This window comes from Seriola lalandi, unplaced genomic scaffold, assembly GCF_002814215.2.
Source record: "Seriola lalandi dorsalis isolate HSWRI2012SDOR001 ecotype SW California unplaced genomic scaffold, Sedor1 jcf7180002052274, whole genome shotgun sequence".
NCBI classification, from domain to species: Eukaryota; Metazoa; Chordata; class Actinopteri; order Carangiformes; family Carangidae; genus Seriola; species Seriola lalandi.
The window spans coordinates 2,175,588-2,195,856 of NW_019522827.1; the positions used below are offsets into that span (position 1 = coordinate 2,175,588).

Sequence of the window (20,269 nt, forward strand, 5' to 3'; positions counted from 1 at the left end):
CCCCCCTCCTCCCTCCTTCCTCTGAGATGTTTATCTGTCAGGGATGATTCAGTGTGAAATTACATAACTGTCTGTACTGGAGGTGGGCAGGATGCTGTGATGACACCTCTGATAGCAACACACTCATCTTTATTCACACTCTCATCCAGGCATTTCCCAGAGGTAAAAATTAAAGGGAAAAGGAAGCGCCCCTCACCCTGCTGCCATGCAGTGCAAACCACAGCACAACACATTACACTTAGTTGGTGAGTCAAATTTTCAAGTGCCTCTTTCTAATAAGGCTATCCAGCCTGTATAAATTGTAACAGATAGCCTAATTAATTGTTAATAAATTCTTTATTTCTTCTGCAAAGATCAGAACAGTCAGACTGTGTTATGTTCCAGGAACAACAACACCAGCCACAGGGACCTTAAAACCTCTAATAAATGATGTATTAGCCATTAATAAAGGCATCACTTACTCCTTACAATGCCCCTTAGAGAATTCAAAAGCCACTTTATCTTCCGTGAGTAAATTATGAGATTTCTAAGACATCTTATTAAGCTGCTGAACAGTTTTGCGTTTAAAAAAAAAATAGGAGAACTATTTGGATAAGAGGCTAAAGTGTGATGCACAATCAAAGTTCATGTTCTCCAGTTGAGAGGTGAAACTACTGTTCAAGTTGCATAAATGCAACCTCCACCCTGTCAGCAGTGGTGGAAGAACTACTCATCTTTTATAAGTAATGGTAGCAAGCCCACAGGGTAGAAATACTCTGTTATGTCATGCATTAAAAAGTTTTACTTGAGTAAACTTATGATTTATTTGCTGATTATATTTAGTTTTAATAATGTGAATATGCAAAGTAACTAACTACAGCTGTCACATACATGTAGTGGATTAAAAAGTACAATATGTCTGTACTATTCTACTTTCCACCACATGTCCATGAGTTACTCCACCCCTCTTTCCTCTCATCTCATCCTCACCCTGCTCTTACTGTTCCATCTGTCCTTTATGACAAACATTAACTGCATCTCTGCCAGTCCGCATCTTAAACACACCTCCACAGTCATTTACTGATTACCCGGAGGACACGTCAGGACAGGAAGTTAAATGAAAATTGAAAAACCGTAACCGAACATCAGCTGCCATTAACAGCAGCAATATTTCCTCTTTGATATCTGGCAAAAGGATTTTTCTTTTTACAGGTAAACGTAGATCATTTTTTATTCCTGCTTTTAGACAGGTATGTAATAGACATTTCTAACATTTTATTTTTTTTTAATATAAGATAATTTAGTTTTGATTTTTAGCAAGTTTTTACAATTGCAGCAAACCTTGAGCTGTATGGAAAAGTATACAGACACACTCGTACTATGAGCATGCAGTTTGAATGTATCCTTTTGATATTTCAGAAAGCTCATTACCAATGTGTTTTCTTTCTTTAGCTCTTGCTGATATATTGTCGAAGGCTTTCATTTCCAGGGAAATCATCACTGAGGTACTTTTATTTTTATCTACAGTATAAAACAGATATGTGTACTTCTTCCGTTGCTGCCTGCTGAGGATGCCCTGCAGCACCCCTGCAGGCACCTCTGCAGGTCCTCTGACCCTCGGTTTGAACTGCTTTGACCTCATTCAACTCGATTATTGATCCAGTAAAGGCTCAAGATGCAGATAATAAACCTTCTGGAGCATCACTCTGGCTCCAGCCTGATGAATGTCATGATTCCTGCCACAGGAAACACTCACCACAGCCTCTTGCAGTGGATTAGGACAGTTTATGAAGGAGGAGACGCGAAACACTTCACAGTGAACAATCTTACTTTGAGTTTAATTCCCCCAGTTGGGAAATTTTGCAACAGTAAATCTTGACTTTTGTCGCTCATCAGGTAAGTGACATGAGCAGTGATTTGTCTGGGTGCAGATGCGGTTTTCAGCTTGAATCATGTGGTCTGCGTTGCACTGACAGGAGTCCACAGTGACCACATCAAGGTTTGCCCTCAGCTTGCAGAGCTGCCACAGAAACGCAAACAGACAATGGGAACAGGAACTGAGATTAAAATACAACTTTGTTTGTCAGCAGAGGTGCAGGATGATCAAACAAATCTCTCTCTCTCTCTCTCTGTCTATCGACATGCAACATGAGAAAACATGAAACACACCTGCATCCTGAAGCTGTTACTGTAAGATACAGAGGCAGGTGCTGTGGACGGGAAGTGTTTTTTCTTGGGTCCTTTTTCACATTTTCAATTCAAGAAGCAGCAGCTAAAACATATTATGTTAGATAAGAGTATAATCTCAGTCTAGACAGAATAATCTCATCTTTTTTGCTTCACGCTGAATGACTTTCATCAATAGCAGATTCACACGAGGCGCTGTAAATAAACATCTTTGCTTTCATATTTGTACAGTACAATTCATACAACATGTTTACACGGCCTTTACTACACACTGAAGTGAATGTGGCCACACATGAAAGCCAAAGTGAACGCTGTAGCAGTCAGATAGGAGGCTGAACAGCAGGAGGGCACTGCATCATGGTTTTTCCATTGCCTTTTGAATGTCTCCATCTGGTGGTGGAGATATTGTAGTGACAGAAATACTGCCATGCTCAGATGAAAGGACACACACCTCCCAGAGCCAGTGTACGACTCATGCATGTGTTGCAGAAAAACTATTTCATTTGGCCCGAACAATCGTTTTTATTCTCTCGACTTTGTGTTCGAAAAAGACGAACGTGATGAAATGTTGCAGGAACTTAGGTTAGAAGTTTATAAATTGTACTTACCATCAAAATAATTTAGTAAAGGTACACACCCTACATTTTGTTAAGGTGCTTAATTAGATTCCACAAACCCCCCCCCCCCCATTGGCATTATAACTACGTCAGAGAGAAAACCTTTCAATCTGAAATCTAACATTCTGGAAACATCCATTGATGCAGCTTCAAACTGAAGAAAATAACTAAATAAAATAAATAACTCTCTTGACGTGCAGGAACTTCCTCATCTTTAAGATACAGAGATGGACGTCTGCTGAGAAAAGGGATGAGCAAGTTCTTAAACTTTACCATGAAAGAAAAGTCAAATTGAAACACTTGAGATTTCAGGTTTCTCTGGAGTTTAAAAGAGAAAAAAAAAAAAAAAAAAAAAAAAATCACAGAGATCTGGTCGATGTTCCAAACCACTGAAATGATTAATATGTTTCCAGTTTTAGTATGGTCACTGTAAATAATTTAAAGGCTCATTGTCAGCCCAAGGCTTGAGGATGGTTCTTTTTTTTTTTTTTTGCTGAAATCTGTGACACACTTGAATCAGTTCAGGTCCAAAATGAGTGGAAACAAAGGCTTTCACTGCACAAGCTATTCTTCATCCTAAAATCATAACTCACATATGTAATAAAGAATTGAGCGACAGTGAAATAGACTTTAAAAATGACTAAAAATGCGTAAAAAAATCTACTAAAGTAATGACTGACCTCCCTTTTACAATCCGTCCAGTTCCAACAGTTTCTAGTGATTTTCCCACTGCAGGGTCAAATCAAGCAAAACCACAGCACCAAGAAGACAATGGCAAAAGTTTATCTATAAAAACATATATTTATTGTTCTGTTACTGTTGGTTAACTTGATCAACAATAAATGGCGGCAGGCCAGGAGACATACTGTACACATATCAATAGAAAGCCACGGAGAGCTTCTGTTTTTCTGTTCAGTGGCAATTAACAATGCAGAGAGAAAAACCAGAGCAAAGAGAGAAAGAGAGGGCGAAAGAAGCAACATGTGCTGCAAGTCGTACAGCTGACGGATGCTGGGTTTTAACGGTGCGTCGTCCTTCAGCCTCTTCTCAAAGTGGTTCATCTCCTAAGCAGGTAATTTTTTCTTTTTTCTTTACAAGGGGGGGGAAAAAATACTGTACATTGTTCTGTATAATAATGCAATTGAAGAATAAGATCTTTTTCATTTATCCTTTGTTCAGGACAGTGATAACTACTCACCTTTTTCTTCCCCCAGAACGAGCGAGGTTGAAGAAAGTCAAGTAAAGCTTTAAAAATGAATAAATGATAATTAGACTCTAAAGACAGAAATACAGGTGCTCCGTACTCGACAAAATAGTGTGTGGATTAAAATAGATAAAGGTTATATATATTTATACTATATATAATATATAAAGGCTTAAATCTCTAAATACAAGGACAGCCACCAGTGCCGTCCACACACATTCCTCAGTACACAAACCAACAAACTCACACCTGCTTTGCTCATTTTCACTCCGTGGACCATTAAGTCTTGTTCTGTACATCTGCAGTAAAACAAACACAGGATCCTGCCCCCCCCCCCATCCCCCCCGTGACTAACTGAACTGCTGGATATGAAAAAAAAACTTAATCAGAGCAAAATGAAGTGAACGTGTAGATGCGAAGCCTTTCTGCAGTGTCAGTTTGAAAAGTATAGTTCTGAATTCAAGGTGTTTGCTCCTCATAACCACAAATTAACCCATGTGCATGTAACTCGAAAAGTTTCTTTTATGGGGAAGCTGAGGCTTGTGTCGCTTCCACTGACCCCAGGCGGGAAGGTGCTGATCAATAACACACAGCTCATTTAATTAAAGCAGAACAGATCGTTTGAGTGACAAGCAGGGAGCATCAAGACAGGATGTGCTTCCAGAGAACTACAGGAGGACGGGAAACTAGGCCGGAGGAATGGAAGTCCCAGTGGTTGAGTAGTTTCTCTGCGAGGTTGATTATTACACAAAGAGTTTAAATGTGAAACAAAGTGGTTCAGTTGGAAGATGAGTGTGTTCGGGAGCCGACGAGACCAGAGTCCAAATGTCTGTTTCAGTCCAGGCAAAACATTTACATTCCACACGCTGCAAAACAAATCAAATCCAGTTCCTCAAATACACGGGAACTTTTCTCAGTCTCTCCTGCATCATCATCATCATCACCATCATCAATCATCATCATCATCATGTCTTCAGTCTCCATCGAGGAGCACCGACGTTCAGACTGAATGTGCAAAAGTCATCTGTAACGCAGAACCGTTCGAAAACTACTTGACAAAAACAACACAATAGACAAAAGAAGAACTTTTTGCAGTCCCTGAAACGTCTCCGTCTCCTCTCCACCGTGAGAAGTTCTTCACACCGAGATTCACTTTGTTTCTAAAGTTGCAGGATTTAACTGAAACGAATCAGTTTATGTGCCACAAAACTAATGGAAGAGAGGATTAGTAAAAGACTGCATAATGTCATAACAACGTTCATCCACCGTTACCTCCAAGAGGACATAACTAAAAGATAATAATTGCACATACTCCGACGAGAAACCAAACCCACAGTCGGGGCAGTTGTGTCCCATTTTAGCTTCAAAGCGTCTCAAACTTGTTAACTGTGCTCTGAAAACTGCTAAACCAAAATTAGCTCAAGCTCAGTGTTCATCACCTCCCTCATCCGAAGCCCAGTTAAGAAGTGTGAAGTATGGTGTGATACAACAGCATTGTTTGTAATGTTTGTTAAAAAATTCAACTCCTGGTTGGCTTTTGAATTTTTAAACCATAAACTGTGACATTTCACTGATCTGAAGGGAGTCTGTGCAAACACTGGGACTAACCAATCAAAAATCTAGTTACTGTTAAATCATGTCTTACTGTGTTTTGTAATAAACTGAAATAAACATCTCTGGTTTAAATGTGCAGAAGTATCTTTAAAGCCTCCAAATGGACCGTCTGTGGCAGATCTTTGGCTTCAGTGGAAAAACACATTTCATCAGTCAAGATTAAAAAAATTATATATCACCCTGTTTAGATTTGATTTTGGAGACAAATCCATCATCGGGAAGTTTGTTTTCCTTTATTCCCCACTGCCTTCATTTCAAATGATCTCCCTTCATTTCACTTAAAGATTTCAAATCTGCATCTTTTCAAGAGTGAATTGTTGCTTCAAAAAAACAACAACAACTCTATGTGATAAGGGCCTAAATAATTGGGATAAAAAACTTCTGATGCCATCTCAACTTTCCTCCAAAAATCTAACCGCGGCGTATCTTTAGATGTCTGGTGAAACTTGTGTGAAATATTCATGTGTAATGATATAAAACCTTGAATTTATTCCATTTGACACACTCTTCAATTAAGCACAGAGGCAGCTGCCTTGCAAACTGTATCTAATATACAGAGCTGATAAGTCTGTGGTCTTTAAGAACGTGGCTGAAAAAAAAAGAAAAATCTAGAGTCCCTCACACATCTCTCCAGTCCAGCTCTGGTTTACTTTTCTAACATATGCGAGAAGTGAAAAGCTACAGACACAGATTGACTGAACGTCTACCGCTTCACTCCCACGAGCCAAAATGAAATCAGCTTGCTCTAATGTTTCAGTTTGTCTTGGGCTGGATTTGAGGACGATGTCAGACAGCCACTTAATTTGTCGGACTCCTGAGCATCGTGCGGTTGCTAATCTTGTTGCTATGAATAACCCTGGTCATGAAGCTGTTTGATGGGAACACGGCCTCTCGCTCTGTGGATTGATTTGTCCATGAAGAAAACACAGACATTGCACAACCAGCTGATTAGTTTTAGGTGATCCCTGTGGCTGCTGCAACAACAAAGCTGACTATTAGCTTACATCACACTTTAACGTCAGCAGAGGGACCACACGGGGGAAGTTGGATCTGTTGCCATAGTAACAGTTGGGAAGAGGAACTCAGAGTGGCTGTGACTGAGTCAGGTGGAAGGTGTGTGCTAGATGTGTTTGGGTCTGAGTTTGGTTCTGTGCTGGGTGCGCCGGCTGGTTCTGGTTCTGGGACTGAGGATGTGGCTGCGGCTGCTGCAGGATGTGCACCACCCGGCTCAGGGTGTCTGTGGTGGCGAATGCCAGATATTGGCAGCACAGCCAGTCCTCCAGGCTCACGCCGCAAGCCGTGTCCAGCGAGCGCTCCGCAAACTTGATCATCATCAGTGTCCGCTTCAGGTCCAGCCAGTTCTGGAGGGTGGCCTCACGCTGGCTGGAAGTGGCCCCTGACATGGGGCCTGTGCTGCTGCAGCCCAGAGCCTGGAACAAGTCCTCCCGAGGGCCCCAGAGGAGGCACTGCAGGCAGGCGCGGGCCTCGGACATCCGGATCCTTTCAGAGGGGTTGACGGTGAGCAGTAACCTGGCCAGCTGCTGCAGGCCCTGTGAGTAGAGCGATCTGACCGGCAGCGGCGGCAGGTCCGCCCAGGTGTACTCGATCTCCTTAAGCTCCGGTGTCTCCTCAAAGGGGTTGGGCCGGTGCAGCATCTCGTAGATGAGAATCCCAGTCTGAAACTCGTCACATTTGCGGTACTGAGTAGCTGTGACGATTTCAGGTGCCAGGCGGGACTGGTCGCGCAGTGTACCAGGGTCAGCTGTCATGAGAGCGCTCTTCTGCTTTGCTTGGGAAAAGTTACTGATGATGAGGCGGGCGGGGCACGTGGCGTTGGCAGCGGCAGCGGCAGCACCGGCAGAGGTGGCACCAGAGCTGCTGCTGTTGCTGTTGTTGTTGGGCTCGAGTAAGTCCAGATTCCAGGGGCTGCCGGGCTGGCAGTTGACCAGCAGCAGGTTTTCCAGTCGCAGGTCACAGTGGGTCACGTGATAAGGTTTCATGTGCTCCAGGCCGGAGCACAGCTGGAGCAGGAGGAGACAGACCTGACGCTCGTACAGCTCCGGGTTATGAGTGTGTCGGGCCACACCTTCTCGGACAAAGTCCGCCACCGTCTGGAAGGGCACCTCACGTGTGATGACCACCACTCGGCTCCGCAAGCGACCGGCAGTGTTCATGTGACCTGCTGCTGGGGTTTCATCTAATTTACCATTTGGAGCTTTGGAGTCTGTCGTCTTGGATTCCGGCTTAGCTTCTTTCTCTTTCTCCTTCAGCCCGTTTACGTCTTCCTCCTCTTCCTCTTCCTCCTCCTCATCTTCTTCCTCTTCCCAGGGCAGCAGGCGGGCGGGGACGTCAGCCAGGAAGTGTCCGCAGTCCTGCTGGATGTTGAAGTGCACAGCCAGGCTCTGTCTCACTGCAAGGCTGTGGAAAAACTGCTGCTGGGTCTCCTTCACTTTGCTCCGACAGATCTAGATAAACAAAGAAAGAGAAAAGAACGTGAACATTGATGCAAGTTTTGTTTTTGAGCTGAGACACTACTGTAGGATTAACAATCTGCGAAAATACAAATAAAGACTGGAGATATTCTATAAATTTGTTTTTGTCAAGAAAAACCATGACAAGGTTTGTGAACCATGATATGTTATTCTTATGTGATATTCAATATGGTTTTTATTCTAAATTTAAAGTTTTACATCTTCAGTAGGGATAAATGGGTTTGGGGCTGTGGCAGACAGTCAGAGAGTCAGAGAGTACTCAAGGACAGACTAACACATCCGTGTTAATATGGTTGCCAACAACTTTTTAAATATAAAAGGCGATGTTAGTATCTTTCTTTATCTTTATCTTTATTAATTAAAATAAAATAAAATAAACTCTACTAGCAACAGAAATTGCCCCTCGACTGCCCTGGGAGACTTTTAAACAAACTGTAACCTTCTGCATCATCAGGAACAAAACACACCCATTTAGCAAAGAATGCACTGGAGGACTCAAAGATCAAAGATGTTTTCTGTTTCTTTCAAAACTCTCTGTCCCGCTCACTCTCTCCAGAACATTTCAGCTCATGCCGTTAATGATGCACTGTATAGAGCTGAGAGAAGCAGATAGCAGACTCCAGGCTGTCATAGACAGCAGGGAGAGGGTGTCACTGTCTCCTAAACCACAGTGACAGCCTCTGCAGCTCGCTGTCTCTCCACACTTTGATCACAGCACAGAGGAGAAGCCAAGTCAAGGATAGGATCAGTCTCTGCAGACGCAACAACAGGCACTAAAATACCAACGAAGGGAAAGAAGTCATGATACATTACTAAGGCTTTTAAAGGTGAACAATGAACAACTTTTTTCAAATTAATAATTAATAGCGATCTTTCCGGTTCACTTTTTTGACATGATCAACATGAGTAAACATATCACTGTCAAAATATAGTTTGAAAGTAATGTGTAGATTCAGAATTAATTTACTGACCCAGGATATAATATAATATTAAGGAAGTAAATGACCTTCATCTGGGACCTTGAGGTTGAATTTGGTTCAGAATTGTTGTTTATCGGTTTTGTGTGTTTAGCTTATTTCTCTCATAAAAAAAAGGACTTCAACGTGCAGACGGACAGACACCTCTGCAGCGCTGCATGTCAATTTTCTTGAAAATCTTGATTTGAAAAAATTATGCAGAGCATAAAATCAAACAACCATCAGTATTATATATAGCAATATTACATACATTTTGTCAAAACTAACTTACAATCTTTTGTGCAACTGACTTATATTTACATACGCCACATTGGGAGCATTATGGGGTTTGGTGTCTTGCTAAAAGACACTTGCCAGGAATCAAACCAATAACCAATTACCCTATGATTGACCCACTCTAAGCTACAGTCACTGTTGATATGAATCACGACATGGCGTATGTACGAAAAATTACACATAACTGAGACCAAATTATTAATGTAGTGAACTACATTGTGCTTTTAGACGAAACAAGTCACAAGAGTCATAAAAAAGTAATTTTGTAAGTTTTAAATTACATTTCCCTTGGAACTGTTAATTTGGACAACATATTTTTGTAAAGCAAAATCATATTATCATCAGGATTAAAAGTTCATACATAATAATATTGAATCATAGCCCTGCTATAGGTGTTTGTCTTTGAGTAACATGTAGTGCAACCCTGAACTTATCTAGTCTATGCAAATGTCTGAATCAGTTGGACCGGACATTTAACGGACTTTAGCCTTGCCAGCCCTAATAAAAAGTCCATGTAATGTCCAATCGAGCCGATGTGTGAACTGAGCAGGCCATTGTAAGCGAGTGGGCGTGTTGGTGACGTTTCTGTCCTGCCTGCCTCCTGCACGCTCTGCCCAGGCGCCGCCGCTCGCCTAAACCAAAGGTGAGAACCGTCAGACACGGACAATCTCCTGCTGTGTGCTACAGGTGTGACAGGGCAACTATATTACAACTACAACAATGTCTGGACCTGATTCTCCTGATACTGTCCAGAGTTCATATGAGAATATGGCTCTGAACAAGGCTGCAATAAAACCTTGTGTGTGTGTGTGTGTGTGTGTGGCTTTTTATGACTGCTACTACCTCAATCATTTCACTTTATTACTTCCAAGACCGACTTTAAACTTGGTGCACTTTGGCATAATTTATGCACAGTATATTAGATTGTCATGTGGAATGAAAACGCTGCACCAGTGAAGACACTGTGCAGCTCTGTAGGAATGTACAATGTTCACTGGATGTTTGTTTAGACATGTTGGCTGAGACTACAGCTGCCTACTGATCATTCTTTGAAAACATCTATAGGCTTTTCACGGTTTAGAAACCACATTCTGCAGAAGTGTTGCCGGTTGTGACACAGAGCTCCAGGTCGACATTTCAGGGACACCGTGAAGCTTAAAAGCACACCGAGTCACTTGCCGAATTCATCTGAGAGTTAGGACTTCACACAGACATGCTAAAGGTGGATTATGAATAATTAGCGCCGCATTAAAAATATCACAGTGTGCAAAATCTCATTTGCAGGAGGATCAGCTCCATGTACGGGAGTTAAGGGAGGCAGGAGTGCAACTGGGCCACATTAAAATGGAGAGTTGGGGAAAGTTTAATTGGGAAGTGTTTGTGTTCTGCTGCTTCTGCTGCTCCTGATTCCCTTATTTATGGATGAGCATCATAAAAAAACAGGACTTTCTCTTGAGCTTGCTGCTAATATGAAGGCGAAGCTTTGAAGTGCTGTGGAGCATAGAGAGTTTCATATCCTGTGAATAATGCAACCTTCATCCATATCTGCTTTGTATTTAGCTTCAGAACTCTTCCAGCAAGCTCTGCCCCCAACCCCCACACCCCCCTCTACTCTGTCTTTCTCTCTCTCACACACACACACACACACACACACACACACAGTAAGAAAAAACTGCTACCCTCACACAATTGTGTATATATATATGTATAAAAAAAAAACAAACACATTCACACATGTCTTATTGCACAAGGTTGTGCCCTAAAGGCTCAAAGTTTAAGTGCTAATATTTCAGCACAAACACAATCCGCCACCTCAGCTAAGCGAGTGGGAGGAGAAAATACAAGGATTTAATAAATCTGCCGAAAGGACAGCGATCACCAGACTCCAAATTCATCTAAAAGCCTTCTCGACGCTGGGAGACTGCAAAGCAAGGACGCCAAAACATACACAGACACACAAAAAAATATATTCAAAGGGTGAAAATAAAATATTTGTTGTAAGATTCTTGTAAAGGTATATATTATAGAATGCAGCTTTTCTGAGGTGTAGGCCCATAAGGAGGAGCTGTATATAATTTGACAGAGATGTGAGACAAACTAGCTCAGTTTGTGCAGTCAGTCAGTGTTACATGGTCATACCTTGATTAAAAATTTAAAATTTTACATGCAATGTATGGCATTTAGTATGACTTTGCATAAACTTCTCTAAATGAAGTCATTATTATATCAATGCTATCAAAACAGACAGTCTGTGACTCTTATAGTCACATCTATCCGGTTCAGCAGATATTCCATTTCTCACAGTGGAGAAGCTGAAACAAGAAAAGTTGTAACTGATTATCAAAATGATTATTTCATCTACAAGTTAATGATACATTTTCTGCCAATTCACTCGTTTAATCAACTAATCACTGCAGTTATACAGCACACCACTAAATTATTTCACCGGAATTAATTAATCTAGACACAAGCAAAAAAAAAAAAAAAAAAATCAAAGGTGCATCCTGTGGTAAATTTCAGTAAGCTTAAAAGAGGTTTAATTACATCTCCCCAGCGTCCAAATACGAGGAAAACATTTTATCTTTAGTATCCTCCGCCTGGCAAAAGTCAAACAGTATTATACTGTGCATCAAAGCAGAAGTGGTAACTTGGCAGGAGAAACTGATCTATAAACAGAACTGGACATCTCACCTTGATGGCGTAGTTGACCAGTGGGTCCTTGGCGTAGGAAGCAGTGTAGTAAACAGCATCCCCCGCCTCGCAGCAGGGTTTCCCAGTGGTCAGCCTGAAGTGGGACCAGCTGTCAGTGCCAAATCTCAAGTGATCCTTCTGGCCAGCCATGAAACGGTCCTCACACTTTGCTGCCAGCTTCCGCAGCGTGTCTGTGTGGAGACCCCGAATCCTGCCCACCACCTCATCCCAGCTGTCCAAACCCCTGTAAAGAGCAGGTCTCTGGGGTTTGGAGCCTCCTCCTCCTCCGGCAACACCACCTCTGCCTGTCGTCCGACCCCTTCCAGCCAGAGACTCTGTACTTGGGTAGGCCCTCCTCTCTCTGCCAGTGGTGCCACCGGGTGCAGCAGATGCAGGCTGAGGAACCAGGGAAGACGGGCTGTTAGTCGGGCGGCCCTTGTTGGTGGCCGCGGCAACTGATGGCCTCTCTAGGGAGTCACCGCTTTCATGGTTGTGGGGCCGATGAGGCTCGGAGCTGAGAGAGGAGCTCTGACTAGCTGTCTCCCAGGTGGAGTCCAAGTCGTACAGAGGGTTGGCCACACTTAGATTGGTGCCCCCAGGTTTAGCCTCAGCCCGAGGTCTCAGGGCTCCCTGCATTGGCTCTTTGCCTCCCAGGCTGGGTTCAGTACTGGATCGAGGTACAGCCTTCTTAGGTAGTGGTGGTGGTGTGGCCTTGGGGGCTGGCTGGTCAGCGAGGCCGTCCAGGTCGATGGAGGCCAAGGTGTCGTTGGATGCCTTGGTGTTGCGTGGTTGTTTCAGTGGTATCATGTTGGCTCTGGATTGACCTGGAACAGAGGGAAGATAACACCATGTTTTCAGTGTGAATAAGAATCAATGAAATTCAAACTGATGAAGTGCTAAAACCACTGTACCATATAAAACTGAGTGGAGAGGATAATGCGATACACATAGTTGCTTCAAACAGCTTTAAAGGTCTCATATTGAATAAAGTGAAATTTCCATGTGTTTTTTGATTTCAAAGCAGGTCTGGAAGAATACTCAAATAAATTCACATGCTGTGAAAGTATCAAAGCGCTAAGTCCACAGTTAAATACACACAGCCTGTATTCAGAAACTGAGCCTTAAAACCAGCCGTCAGGACTTCTGGAACTTGTGATGTTACAACAGTCACTGCTCTCATCCATGCCCCAAGCCCTGCGCACCTGGACTCACCATGCAACTTTGCAGGATTTGTGAGTGTTTACCTGAAATCTGCTATATTTTTATTCGATCACTCATAAAACAGTCAGAAAAATCAGAAAAGAGGCTCAGATCCTCTCCTCTGATTGGCTCACCGACCTGTTGTTGCTAGAGTTCCAGAGAGAGGCCTGAGAGAGGAGATGTAAAACTACACCGAGATGGTTTTTGGTTCTTAAAACCACAAATATATCTTCTTATGGATCAAAACGTCAAATAAATCACTGGAAAAGTGTAAAATATGGGACTTTTATCTGCACCTCAGTGCTGTACATAAGTACAATTTGAGTACTTCCATTTTCTGGTACTATATAGTTTTACTCTACTACATTTCAAAGGGAAATATTGTTGCCTACTTTTTACTCCACTACATTCATTCGACAGCTACAGATACTAGTTATCTCACTGCAGACTGAGATTTTACAAACAAAAGAAAAACATCTTATATATAAAAGAAAGCACTGATATACAAGTAAGCTTACAAGTCATAATGTAACTAAATATAATATGAATGTAATGTAAATAGCTACTTTTACTTAAGCAGAGCTTATTAATACGTCTTCGAACCACTGGCAGGATGTGTTGAATTATACCAAAGAAATAAAATAAGCTAAACATCTAAACTAGGTGAGTTAGCCACTTGTTGCCGTTTATTTAAGTTTTTTAGATTTTACTTTCAAGTTTTGATGCTTTCATTAATTTCCCTGAGGGCAGACGATCAAAAAGGCAAGTGATTCAGCACTTAAAAGGTTGTTTTTGTGAAAATAGCTTCTGATGCTCTGAAAAAAAAAAAAGGAATTTCTAAAAGATAAAACTGCAGATAAAGATAAAACAGGGATCAAATATGATTTATAGTTATCACAGAATGTGACTTTTACAATAATCAAACCAGAGTAAAAATGACACCTGCAATACAAATCACTCAACACTTTCACCACCAGCTTGTCTACCGCTACTTGTTCCTCCCCCACAGTGTTTCCAGCCTCCCACCGGGCTGCTGCCTCTCATGAGGACGAGAGGGTGACACAAGGTTGTGTGCTGCGGCACGTGAGGTGACTGGTGGCCCCGAGGAGAATTCAAGCCAGAGAGCAGCTGGGCACAAGTTATCCCTGCAACCATCCAGCTGCCCGACTCAATCTGCAGCTCTGTTCTGCAGTGAGGCTTAAAGAGGCAGCATGGAGGGCACATTTATCAGTGACTTGAAGTGACCTTATTTTTCTGGGATGGTGGTGGGAGGGAATTGGAGGGTTGAGGGGTTGATTGGACTCCCCTCCCCATGTTCTCTGGAGATGAGGACCATGGAGGCAGATGGGTCAGACAAAAGTGTCTGATAAGATGAAAAGAACAAAGGACTTGTGCCTCTTGTATGATGGGAATGAAACAGCCTGATGGTTTTAACTGAGTGGGTGTACAAGGTCACTGACAAGCCTTCTGCTCAGCTTTTTAACCAGGGGACAACCCAATTTATTTGGAGGACCACGAAGGGAGGCTGCCACCCCTACGGTAAAGGAATGTGCTTGAACACACAGTCCTACTGCTAATGATTACAAATTCTCATCAAACGGTATGAATAACTCCTCACGTGTGCTTCATGCTGCCATCATTTTAAGTAAGCAGGAGAAGCCTTAAGAAAGAGCAGTCAGGATAAAGTAAATGAGTCTTGTTAATCCTCCCTGGAATGAGTATATTTAATGTGTTCCTCCACCAATCTGCAGTAATCCATCCAAGAAAACAACCGTCTCTTTCCATCTTTTATCTTTTATGGCAGCAAGCTGCCTGTGACTTAACTTTATTACATAAGACTCACCCAGTTTGCGACTGTCACTTCACTTCAAGAATAAACTCTGAGTTGGCAGTTTATTAGGTACACCTGGCTAGATCGAAAATGTTTCATTTGCAGATTATTTGTTTGATCAAATTTTTTTGTCGATGAAATGTAAAAATACCGAAAAATATCCATCAAAGCTTCTCAAAAAATTCAGTTTACAGTTTTAATGTTTGAAATTTATGCTTGAAAAATTACTTGATTAATTCTTAATTATGATTATCAAAAAGTCTGCAAATTATTTTTCTTGTTATTGACAAACCAAGTAATCGACTAATTCTTTCAGTTACAGACAGACAGATAGATAAATAGATAGATGGATGGATAAGTAGATAGATAGATAGATAGATAGATAGATAGATAGATGGATGACATAGGTAAAAAAACAAAAAAAAGAACAAAGTGCAATTTAAGGCTAAATACCATACAATAATTAAATAGACAAAATAAAGTATAAAAATATAAAATAAATCTAAATAGTAGAAAAAGAAACCAAGACTAAACATTACCAGAATAACATGTGCAAAACCTTTTAGTGTCATCAATTGTAGAATGGCCTTATAACATAACTACACAGGCTGCTATAATCTCACCGTGAGGGAAAAGGATCAGATTTCAATTACACAAACCGTGTGACAGATTTTGTGAAAAGTGGTGATAAACTGAAACTGACGGGTGTCCACGTCCAGGAGATAAAACAGCAGAGTCCCGATCTCTTGAAAATCTGCTCAGGATTAAAAAGCTAATTCTTTTCTCGAGAACACGGAACCTAATGTGTGTGCGTCTGCTACTGCTGTCAATCTCCTCAAGCCAACTGTGTGTACGAATGTATGCAAATTTAAATGAGGCATCACATTCTCTCTGCTGCACATTATTACATCAACATCATCGTCATAGATATTAAATAAAGAAAGAAGAAAAAAAAAGATTGCTAACGAGCCACGCATGACACAAACAAGAATTTACTGTACTGAGGCAGTTGCAGTAAAATGACTACATTCTCCAATAGGACTGAGTTAATGATTTCCTCTATATTTAAGTATATTTAGGATATAAATCAAAACTAAAACCCACAAATGACAGAAAATAAATTCACCTTTTTTTCATCTTCTCTTATACTGGGATACAATTAAGCTATAACACTTTCAAATTAAAAGGAAAGTGACTTATTCTACTGAGTGAAAAAATTAACTGTTATTAACCTTGATATATCAAATATATAAAATAATTACATATGAAGCCGTTCCATTCACAATTTCAGTAAACAGAGGCTGAAATTTTCCATCATTTCTTCGTAAGGAGATGAATGAACTTGTTGCAGAGTGATTATTGTTCACACATCGTGCCGCAATCAAACTAACACCACAGCAACAGGAGACGATGGAGGAGGTGGCTAGAATAAAGAGGAACAGAGGGGAGGATTGAAGCAAGAGCAGTGGAGAAGGTGGCTGGAGGTGGTAAAAGTGAGGGAAGTGACAGAGAAAGAGATATATAAAGAGGCGATGGGACGAGCAAGAGGCACCTGATAACAGCGAGATAAACAGGTGATGAAAGAGACAAACGCCGAGCGATAAGGTGGAAAAACAGGAAAAACAAGCCTACCTCAATTCCACTAATGCCTCAAAGTTTTTAGGTAAACGCGGTGCAGCGGCTGCGTAGGGAGGCAGAGTGAAAAGCTTTTCTCTGCTTCCATCCCTGAGAGTCTGTGCGGAGCCGCTGGTGCCAACAGGCAGGCTCAACGCTCCCACCAATACTGGAGATTTCTCAGTGAGCGAGGCAGAGAGCGCTCTGCCTCCTACTGCCTGATGCTCTGATTAAAACACAAGTGTGTGTATACTGTATATATACCGAGTGAGAGAGAGAGAGGGAGAGAGAGAGATACAGAGAGAGAGAGAGAGAGAGGGAGAGAGAGGGGGAGAGAAAGAGAGAGAGACAGACAATTGAAAGTGATTCTCCACTAAATCGTGTGAGCAGGAAATATTACTGCAGCCAAAAAAGTGAAGAGCAGTGAGAGAGATGGTAAATCAATCCTGAGATCCTGACAAGTAGAAAAGGCGAGAGATGTGGAAAGTTAAAAACAGGCATCGCACTCAGTGGCTATGTGTTAATCTTGAAGGCCACACACATCCTCCCAAACAAATGTGACACACTGCACAATGTTTGAAGGCAGACAAAGACACTAACTCCTAGCTCCTGCCTTGTTCCTCATTAGCGGCACGTAGAAGAGTCAAATTAGACTGCAGGCAGCTCGTCATGCTTTATCCAGGGAGCTTTTAGCACATCCACAATATATCCCCCCACAAAAACACACACACAAACACAGCGTACCCAGTCTGCATATACCCATTTAAAAAAAAAGAGTCTATTCAGTGCAACGACACACACACACGAGTGAATAAACACACAGTGAAGCACCTCGGCAGTGCATCTGCTCCACAAACCCACTCTCTCTGACCTATCGCTTTTTTGTTTCTACCACTTTTTCTCTCAAACCCTGTTCAATCACACAGAGAGCTTCGTGTTTTAAGTGGCCTGCATGTTTGACAGCTGTGCCCATCTCTCTGCCTCCCTTCGCTCCACCACCACCACCAAACCTGTGATACTGAGCTGCTGACAAATAACAAAATGGCCACTGTCACAAAAAAAAAAAAAAAAAAAAAAAAAAAAACAGGCTTCAAATTGGGGAATTTAATACAAACTTCATCATCACGGTATTAAAGGAATGCAACATGGCGGTCTGCAGTAATATTATAAATCAGTGAGCGGGGATTTGGGCCTCTTTGTTATTTGATGTACTCTACTATCATGGGCTGCTGAGACAATAATCTTAAGGCATTAAGCTTTAATAATAATGAGAACATACGCCAAAATGTGTCTCCCTTGCCATTTGGATGTCTTGCTTCAAATTAACAAACAAATTAACAAATAAATAAATCTGGCCATTGCTGTCTCATTCCAAATTTTTTCAATTTTAACCACTTGAAACAATGATCTTAAAAACAGGAAAACTGTTTAAAGTGTTGTCACATCTGTGTAGAATAACAGAATTGAGAAAGAAACAGCAGGGCTCCTGGTGAATTTGTCTTTTGTGAGATAGTAGATGCACCAGCACAGGATTTACAGATATGCTCGTGTCTCTCGATGATTGTCTACTATCTTGCTTTTCCCATCAAAAACAAACCTTAGTGCAAATTAGACTTTTTTTCTCCGTTATTTCGATACCATTCGTTAGCTTCAGGTGATGTCGTGGACATAAAGAATAAGATAAACAGAAACACAGAATTATAACAGATTTGTCTGTTTTTGTTTCGTCTCTAAATAAGTAAATCATTCAGCTGTGGACTTTAATACCTTTGTAATACCAGTGTCGGACCACATAATTATTTAAGGTGCAGTCTGTCATGTACGGTACGGTCTTGAAGTACATGTTCTTATAATGTTGTTATTAGTGTAGCTCTACTTCAGAGTCAGTCATACCAAATATGGTTTTCAGAAACAATACAAAGAGACAAAGGCAATGAAACATGGAAGAATAGAAAAAAAATAGCATAATGTCTTGATGTATGAGAGTGATCCACCCTCTGTTCATTTCTGCATGTCCAATAAATCTGCTGAAGCAAATAGCCTTGATGAGAATTAGTCCCAGCTCAGCAGGGAGAGAAGCATGCTCAATACACAGGCGCTAACCTCAGGACAAAGATTTCCACCCCTCGCTGAAATAAATTATTTCAGGTTAATCTAGATTCCAACTTGCAGGCTGTGGATGAGAAGATGTGTTCTGAGATTTTGAGCTGCACCTTATTTAGCAGGGAATAAATTATGACTTGTCACGCGTGGAGACGTGCTGATGCTGAAAAAACCCAGCGTCTTACAGTAGGACTGAGGTGAACTGCAGAAACTGAAGAACGACATATCCTTGAAATATTCACCCACTGACTCTAGTTACCATTACAACAACACACACACACACACACACACACACACAAAAAAACAAAAACATTTGCAGGCCAAACACTGTGGAACTTAACCATCTGTAGTTTTGTCGCTCCGAGGGATTGTAGTGCACGTTCAGCAGCTTATTTGCATTCTCCCCCTCATTTTTCTCTTCACGCTTTTTGAGAAGCATAAAAAAACGTACAGTAAAAGGACCTTGTTCGTTGTAAATTACGGCAAATTGAGTCTTTTTGCAGAAGGACACAAACTATTTTTTCCTGCGATGCAAAATCCAGATGAAAATGAATACACGCAGAGGTGGCAGTTACAGTGTTCAAAAATCAGTCAAAATCAGTCCTACGCAGGAGGAACAAAGCTTGCAGACTTTGTGGTACCCGCACTTACCTATGCAGCACACTAACTACTGTTTTAAGACAAGTTTTCTCAGCTTCATATAAGCCATACGCAATGCTAATACACATTCTTATAAATACACCAGTTTAAGAAACCGTCTTCCTCTCGCATGTGTCGTTCTTACCCAGGTTGCTGTATGTGGCACTGCACTGGCTGGAGGCGGGGGAGTGGGAGTGATGGGAGTGATTCCCATCCTCCTCTGGCTCTCCGAGGCTGGCGCTGCCCTCGCTGGCTGAAGCTGGTGTGGCAACCTGGTTGGCATGGCACTCTTCGCTCTCCCCAAGCGCCAGCCCCAGATTCACTTTGGCAGACAGGAAGGTGGCACTGGGCAGCTCCCGATCCTTGGCGTTGCTGGCACTGACCGGTACCTGGCTGCACATGACAGAGAGAGAGGCACGGCTCGGTTAGTTATAAAAAATGTGGGATACTTGCTCTATTAATGGTCTGATTATATTTGTTTTATTTCCTTTCTCCTTTCTGATATTTTACCCACTGCCTTGATTTTATTCATTAATCTCTTCATGATAAGGTTTAATTCTGCATGAAAATATCTGCAAAACAAATCAGAAAAGAAGTAGGGGTGCAGTTGTGTTTATAGATGATAAACAAGCTGCTTTTGATCAGGGCTTCCATCTGTCATTGTTAATTTCATCTATAACTGATAACTGTATCTAAGATATCACGACACCAGCAACAAAACACACACAATATTGTTTTTATCTGGTCAGTTTTTTCACTTTCTGACATCAGCGTCTGCATCACTTTATCAGCACACTTCATCGTTTTCATCACAGCTGTTGTGAGGGGGGGGGGGGGGGGGGGGG

The 20,269-nt window shown here is 41.7% G+C and overlaps 1 protein-coding gene across 1 annotated transcript in view; it reads right to left on the reverse strand.

Moving 5' to 3' along the window:
- Window positions 1-3,564: 3,564 nt before the first annotated feature.
- peak1 (pseudopodium-enriched atypical kinase 1) overlaps window positions 3,565-20,269 on the reverse strand; it is a 101,743-nt gene continuing 85,038 nt past the window's right edge. Inside the window, exons 5-7 of the mRNA XM_023400280.2 lie at window positions 19,570-19,817; window positions 12,038-12,861; window positions 3,565-8,066 (exon numbers count right to left, since the gene is read on the reverse strand). Of these exons, the coding sequence (XP_023256048.1) occupies window positions 6,684-8,066; window positions 12,038-12,861; window positions 19,570-19,817 (2,455 nt within the window). The 3' untranslated portion in view covers window positions 3,565-6,683. The remainder of the gene's footprint in view (window positions 8,067-12,037; window positions 12,862-19,569; window positions 19,818-20,269) is intronic.